The sequence below is a fragment of the Prunus avium genome, chromosome 8, assembly GCF_965620075.1.
Source record: "Prunus avium chromosome 8, drPruAviu1.hap1.1, whole genome shotgun sequence".
Classification (NCBI taxonomy): domain Eukaryota; kingdom Viridiplantae; phylum Streptophyta; class Magnoliopsida; order Rosales; family Rosaceae; genus Prunus; species Prunus avium.
In genome coordinates this window covers 28,373,710-28,381,111 of record NC_142291.1, presented here as the reverse complement: position 1 = coordinate 28,381,111, position 7,402 = coordinate 28,373,710, and the positions used below count along the sequence as shown (strand labels likewise).

General features: G+C 43.8%; 1 protein-coding gene across 1 annotated transcript; it reads left to right on the top strand.

The window, feature by feature from the left end:
- Window positions 1–6,223: 6,223 nt before the first annotated feature.
- Window positions 6,224–6,943, top strand: LOC148292467 (uncharacterized). The gene has a single exon (XM_088245446.1). It carries the CDS (start codon window positions 6,224–6,226, stop codon window positions 6,941–6,943), a length of 720 nt encoding a protein of 239 aa, XP_088101572.1.
- The last annotated feature ends 459 nt before the right edge of the window (window positions 6,944–7,402 follow it).

Genomic DNA, 7,402 nt, shown 5'->3' with positions numbered 1-7,402 from the left:
GGATAGGAAAAAAGAATGGAAAAACAAGATGGATGGAATTGTGGTTTTTTGTCCGCTAGTGACTAGTGACGGCGGAGAAATAATTGAAGAAGACGAAGGGACAAACAGTATTAGGGCTCATTCGGTAACATTTTTGGAGAATATTTTTTTAGAATATTTTCAGTGAATGAAAACAAGAAAACGAATTTGTATTTTCAGGAAATGAAAATGCGTCTTTTAGATTAATTAGAAAACATCTTCAGAAAACAAAAACAATGAGAGCGTGTCTGGTAGTACAATTTGAAATAATAATATGTGAGTTATTTTTATGAAAACATTTCCCATGAGAATGAAAACAACTTTTTTCTGTTTTCTACAAGTATACATGAAAATGGTACTTAGGTGATGAGGGGTAAATCTAACGACACAAACAAGACTCAACAATACAACAATCAAGTGAACACACAGAGTATACCATAAAGTACCTGCAGCCCTAGAAGATTACTAGTAACAACCTAAGCACTCAGAAGGACCCGTCAATCTAGGCATCCCCTGTGCCAGCAACAACTATGGTGAAAGTGTGTGTAGTCATCATTATCAAGTAAACAACAAATAGCAGATAAAGATGACTAGTCAAACACTAAGAACACAAACCCAGAAATATTTACAGATATGCAAAACAGAATTTGTTTACCCAGAAACCCACCATTGGGAAAAACTGGAAGTCATCAACCGACTAGGCAATCTACTAAGTAGAAAAAGATTCTTACAAAGGAATCCAAGCAAGCTCAAGTAAAACCTAGATCTATTTAGGAAGATGAGCTATACCTCCTTTGTGCAATCTTCTTCTCCAACTTAGCAAAGCTTGAAGCTAAGTTCTTCATGGCAATGGCAGCTCCTTCTCCAGCTCGTTCATCCCATGACACTAGCTTGCAAGCTCCAACTTAGAACGAAACCAAAATTTGGATTCAAGGGAGAATGACCAATTTCTTCAAGAAACCATACTCTTGAAGAAATCAGTCTTGAATCTGATCTAGATCTAAATGAGAGAATGATTTAAATAGCTAGATGCAGATTCATATTTCTGTTCACCCCTTTTTGTGTACCTGTAATGGTAGGGTAAAGTTCCCCATTAATTTAAAGACCATGGTTGGTCTATAAATTAACTTTCTTTGTGTGTCGAGCGTGCCACCGTTAGCAATTTTTCAATTCCAACATATTTGAGAGTAAAAATAACTTGCGCCCCAAGCTATTGACTTTGAACAAGCGATTGTGAATTTGGGTGAGGAATATCTCCCAAGTAAGTTCTTTTCTATGCCTTAGACTGGTAAGGACTTTTACAATTTTTCTCAGTACGAAAACCGGTAGTTCTGGCCAGAATGAAAGATGACAGATTGAACCAATTTCAGGCAGAACTCCCTTTTACAAGACTCAAAAAAGGGAAAAACTGACTATACAAGGACAAGAAGAGGGATGTGCTTCCATTTCTGTCTGGATAGTTGCCTCTGTTCTGGGCTGGACTGGGTACGCCTGTGCTGGACTGGACTTTTAACAACTTCAACTGCTAGGTTTCAGCTGCAAATCGATACCAAAGCTTGAGTTTGGCAGAGCTTTAATCTATTTCGAACCCTGGAAGGCTTTTGGATGGGCAGAACTGGGACTTCTCCAGTCTGAAAGGGGCAGAAGTGGCTGGACTCGAGCTGGAAATAGGCTGTAATACCTGTGCTGCTTAGTCAGGGCTCTTCATAAATTTGTTGAGGTTTTCATATTTGAGAAAACTCAAAACTCTGCTTGCCTTGGCTCTGCTGAACCAAATTTGTAACGAGAGAGAGACTTCGTTATTGTTGATTTGTGGACTGGAATTCAAATCAGAAACAGTGGTTCAGCTGTCTTTGCTGGGAGAAAAACAGGATGATTCTGCAAGCTTGTTGAAAAAAGCTTTTGAAATTAAGATGCTTCAGACTCTGGGTCTGTTGGACTTAGCTTGGAGTTCTCGTGATCAAGTGATCATTTTGAGTATTTGTCTTTTGACTGGGTTTTGGTTGAGTTGGTTGGTTGTCTTTTTCTGTTCACCCCCTCTTATATATATATATATATATGAAATGTTCTTTTGAAAGTGGGCGGCAGGTAATCGAAAGATCTTTTTAATTTTTAATTTAAAACAAACAGGGGTTCTATCCATTTTCTGGCATGCGAGCACTTATCAATTAGTTTCTTGAAGTGATCATTTCCCTGCGTTTTAATGGGATGCCATACTGTTCTTCCATCTCAACTGCTTTTGCAAGAGTCTGAAGCTTGCGATGGCAAGTTCCCAGTTTTTGAACAACTCCCTGTTCCCGCTTTATCTCCTTTTCATAGAAACAGTGTGTGCTTATCCTTTGAAAATGGCGCCTTCTTTGGTGCAGAAGGATATCTTCCGAATAAACAAAACGGGGCTTGGTCTCCTGGCAACAGAGTTTTTCATAAACGTTCTTCTTTCATACCTGCTCCTGTTCAATCTTGATTTCGGCCGATTTTGTTGACTTTTCTTAGTCAGGGATCACATGGGTTTGTTTTTAAAAGATCAGCTGGGTTTAGTTTGCGTTTTGAGCCCCATTCTAGTTCTTCCAAGGCCCAAGTTGCTTTCTGATTTCCACTGTTCCCAAGCCTCTTAACGTTTTGGGCCAGGTGTTCTTGGCCTGTCCACTCGTTTAATGGGCTGGGTCGTGCTGATGGGCTTGAGGTCGTCTGATACAAGCGGCCTAGGAGATAGTGTGGGCTTTTGTTTTCGGCGTGCCAATTTTGGGTCCAAACAATGCCCCCATTAAATCTGAACCGTTGATCAAACGGTTTTCAGATTTAATGTTTTCGGCTATTTAATTTGTGCGCGCCAGTTTAAAATGTCCCCTGTCTACCACGTCCACCTACCTAGACTTCGTGGGAAACTGGTCAGTTACTAGCTGGTCACTAGCTCATCACTATTAGCTTTCAGGTGGCGTCTTGTCTTCCCTTTCCCACGATTTTGAGTCCCTTAAAAGAAATTTGAAATTTCCAGTTCCTGTTCATCTCAAAACCTAGCTTTCTCAGAGTTCAATTTTCTCGGTTTTTGTCAGAATCCTTTCCCTTTGCTCCGTTCAATCCCTAAACCCTTTTTCGTTCCTAGCCTGTAAGCCCAGAAAATGTCTTCTCCAAGGACTCGTGCCCACAGTGCTTCCTCCTAGATTCCTCCAGACTACATCACCGGGAGTGGAATCGACGCTCACGCCATGGAAGTTCGAAGCAGACTTCATCCTTTTGTTCAGAAAAAATTGGACGAAAACGTCCTTCACTTGTTTGACAGTACTCTGACTGTGGGACCTCGCTGGTTTGGTTCTGTCCCAGCTGAGATGGCAGAGTTAGTCAAGAAGGATGCCGAAGCACCTCTGTGTTACCAAGGGAACTCTGCCTTAACCTCTTATTCTTGGGTCAGCAAGAATTTGAGCCGTTCGTTTCCATCCAGTGAAGTGAGGAATAGTCCTGTGAAGTGGGCGGACTGGATTGACAGACTTCTTCCCAAGTTTGGAGCTCACTGGAAGCGGGCAGGAATTTATGATGCAATCCTTCTGTCTAAACAGTCCATTAATCGGGATGAGAACCTGCTTGCTGCCGCTCTGTGTTTCTGGAATTCTGCCAGCAATACATTTGATTTCCGTGTGGGTCCGATGGACATGGCTCAAATCTTTGGGTTCAGGCCTCATGGGAGACCTGCTGATGCTGTTGGTGACTATCATCGAAGGAAGAACCAGGAGAAACTAGCAAAACCCTTCACCATCTCCCCTGCTACTATCAACCAGAACTGTTCCTTCTCTAATTATTTGAGAAAATTCAGTGTGGAGAAGGACAAGGATCAGCAGCATATGCTATTCCTTCTGTACTGGCTGAACAGATTTGTATTCCCCAATCGTTCCTCTGCTGTTCTGCTTGAGTACAGGCATTTGGCAGAAGCCTTGCACAACCACACTGATGTTGGTCTTGGGCCGTCGGTTCTGGCCCATCTTTTCAAGAATTTGCATACTGCCACAATGGAGAGTCCTCTGAATTTATCTGCTCCTGGTTCATTTTGGATGATCCAGGTCTGGCTGCAGGTATATTTTCCAGAGTTTCGATTTCCTGATCTAGTTCTGCCTGAAAACCAGGTTCTGGCTCTTCCTCTGATGTCAGCAGAAGTGCCCAAGCGCTCTATTGAAGAGTACCTGATGTGGTTCAGGCATTGTAGCAAGAAATCAACAGCTCAGTGGCAAGTGGTGATTAGAAGGACGTATCCTTGGTTCCGACCTGTATATCGACTTTTTGAAAAGGAGCCGGAAGATGAAATTGCAAGGACAGAATTCAGGGAGATATTCCTGAGTGTGACCCTGTTAAGAGATCTGCCTCATGGAGGCGGAAGGCCTCCAAGTTATCATCTATGAGCGGAAGTATATCATCCTAACTTCTGTGCAAGACAGCTTGGCTGTCCCCAGGTTATTCCTTTCAAATACTACAGGAGCTGCAATCGAGCCAGTTCCTGGAGGGACTTGGATAATTTGGAGGTGCACAAGGATGCACGGTGCGCAGTGAACAAGATAAAAAACAGTCTAGATGGTCTCTATCCATCCTGGGAGCCGAATTCATCCAGTTCCTCCGATTTTGATGCTTGGTGGAAGGCCAGGTTTCGAGGGATGCCTGCTTCGGCTGCTGCAGTCAAGGTGCTTTTTGAGGGCTGGGCCTGTGGAAATGTGTTTGGAGAGGCAGCAGCCAGAAGTTTCACAGTTCAGACCATTCAGGACCTTAACAATCAAACCATAGAAGGTAGATTCATCATTCTGTCTGTATTTTCTTGTTCCGTTATCTATATTTGTCTGACAAATCTATTCTGCCTGTATCAAATCTTTCCATGAAGAAAATCATTGGGGGACAAACGTGTCAGGCTGGAGCAATGTTTGGTAAGCTTTGATTTACGCTGTTCCTTCCATTTTATTTTGCATGATTTAGTTCTGACTTCATATTTCTCTTGTGCAGTTAGTTCTGTCATTGCTGCTGGTGATTTGGAGCCCCCTTCTGGTGATGACGAGGATGAAAACCTGACAGAACCGCCACCTGCTGAGGCTGCCTCCACTGTTGGAAAGAAAAGAAAGGAAAGTACTCTTGCACGGGGCAATGTGGCCCAACCTGAGACCTCTGGTATGGTTCTTGTATTCTGATTTTATTTCCTTCGGCATGTTCTGTCCTGTTTGCTCTTCTGACTCTTGCTAGTTCTGTGCAGCTGAAAGTCTCCCTCCTCATCCTCTCACTAGGTCTAAAAGACTTAGGAAGAGGCGTGAGATTGATTCTGATGAGACAGAGGAGTTTGCTGCCAATCCGGATGAAGCCTCTGGAACTGATGATGAGCTGCGAGAAGCCCTTGAGGCTGTTGATCAGGAGAAGCAGCAAGAAACAACAGCGGAAGCCCCTTCAAAAAAGAAAGGAAAAGATTTCGACGAAGAGGTGAGACTGAATTCTGGCCAATCAAAAATATGCTCTTTCTGTTTGTCTTTTTTCAATTCCTAATTTTGTTTGTCTGTTTAGGAGGAGATCACGGCTGAGGTGATAGCAGAGAGTATTGCCTTGGCGCAGAAACAGCGTGCTATGCCTAGGACAGAACTGACTAGCTCGAAACTGGCCGCTTTTGACGACACAGAGGCTGAGCAATCCACTGCAGCTCCGGCCTCTGAGGAGCAGCCAGAGGGTTCTGTTTCAGAACCAGTGGAACAGGCAGCAGCTTCTGCGGGAGTTTCAACCAATCCGCCTGTATTTAAGTCCGTAGAACAGGCTGATCCTCCTGTCGCAGCTCACGCAGAACAGGCAATGCTGGGGTCTGAGGAGCAGATAGAGGCTTTGGTAGTATTGGAACCTGTGGAACCGGCAGGACTTCTGGTTGCAGGCCTGGCAGAACCATCTGCCTCGGGGCCTGTGGAGCAGGTGGAGCTTCCTGTTGCAACCCCAGAATCTGAAGCAGAATTAACTGCTACTGTTTCTGAAGCCATGGTAAGTCTTTGTCCTTTTATTTCTGTCCATCCTTCGCGCTCTATCCTGTCCTTGTTTTCTTTTTACATCTTATTCTTTTCAGGTGGAAGTGCCCGGAGCTGCAGGAGCCGTGGCAGTGGTGATCAGTCCTTTGAAGCCTGTTCTCGCAGCTGTACGTATTCACCATATCATGAATTTTTCTTTTATTTCTGCCCTTTTCAAATCCACAATTTTGATTTTGCAGATGCCTGTCCAATCCCGTGCTGTTTCAACCATCACAGCCTCCTTTGCAGACCCAGAATTGGCTGAATTCGAGGCTATGGACTTGGACGCCCAACTGGATAGGCTGGAGAAACTCAGTTCTACCCCTAACAAGACCAAATTCAAAGCAGTGGATGAGGCCATGGAGAGGGTGAAGGTCTGGCAATCTACTGAGCTGGAACTGGAGGAAAATAGGGAAGCTGTAGAACAACTGATGAAAGATCTGGACCTGCTGCACAGGCAGAACATGGCTCCTAAGCCAATTCTTGAGATAAGTCTGAACCTGGCCAGAGATGTGCTTAACCTTCACGATCGCTACGAGGATCTCAAGCCTACCTTCGAGACTTCTGAACTCTGCAAGACAACTCATGATGCTAACTTGGCTGATTATGCAAAACAAAAGGCGGAACTGGATCAGATGGTCGCGGGGTACAAAGAGGCCAAGGCTACTGCAGATAGGCTGGAGAAGCAGATTGAGGAGCTTCAAAAGCAACTGGCAGAACGCAGGGAGGTACAGCGCCAGCTGGGTGCTGGACTGAGCTCCAAGACTAAGGCCACCTTCCTTGTGCAGACCATGGTTTCAGCCTCCAGGCCAGCTTTGGAAGTTGCAGAGGCTTCAATCCACCAAGGAGTACTGCTTCAGAAGGAGCTTTCGATTAAGAAGACGAGTCTGCAGGAAACCCTTAGAAAACTAGGATTTTAAAATTCAGATTTTGGAATTGTAATGAACTGGTTGAGTCACCAAAGTGACTATTTGAAAATGAAAGTTTATTTATTTTTTGGAATTTTGATTTCTCTTGATAAACTGAAACAAAAGATTATACTAATACCGGATTAAATCTTAAAACAAAATCAAACAACAGTTTCAAGTTGTTGTCTTTCTATCCCAGGATCTGTCTGCACAGCCTGTGAATCCCACATAGTTGGATAGAATTTCTTTAACCATTTGCCATTGATTGGCGCAGCATGAACTTCTCCTTCTCGATCCTGTAGTTTGTATGCTCCTAATCCCAAGACTTGGTTAATTATAAAAGGGCCTTCCCAAGTTGGTGACAACTTTCCATAACCAGCTATATGTGTCCCGAGGGGCAGAACTGCTTTCCAGACTATCTCTCCTTCTTCAAAACTCTTATTTTTAACTCTCTTGTTGTACGCTCTTGAC

Bases quoted from the DNA above. Each gene is read 5' to 3' on its own strand.
- LOC148292467 (XM_088245446.1), top strand. From the start codon at position 6,224: ATGCCTGTCCAATCCCGTGCTGTTTCAACCATCACAGCCTCCTTTGCA.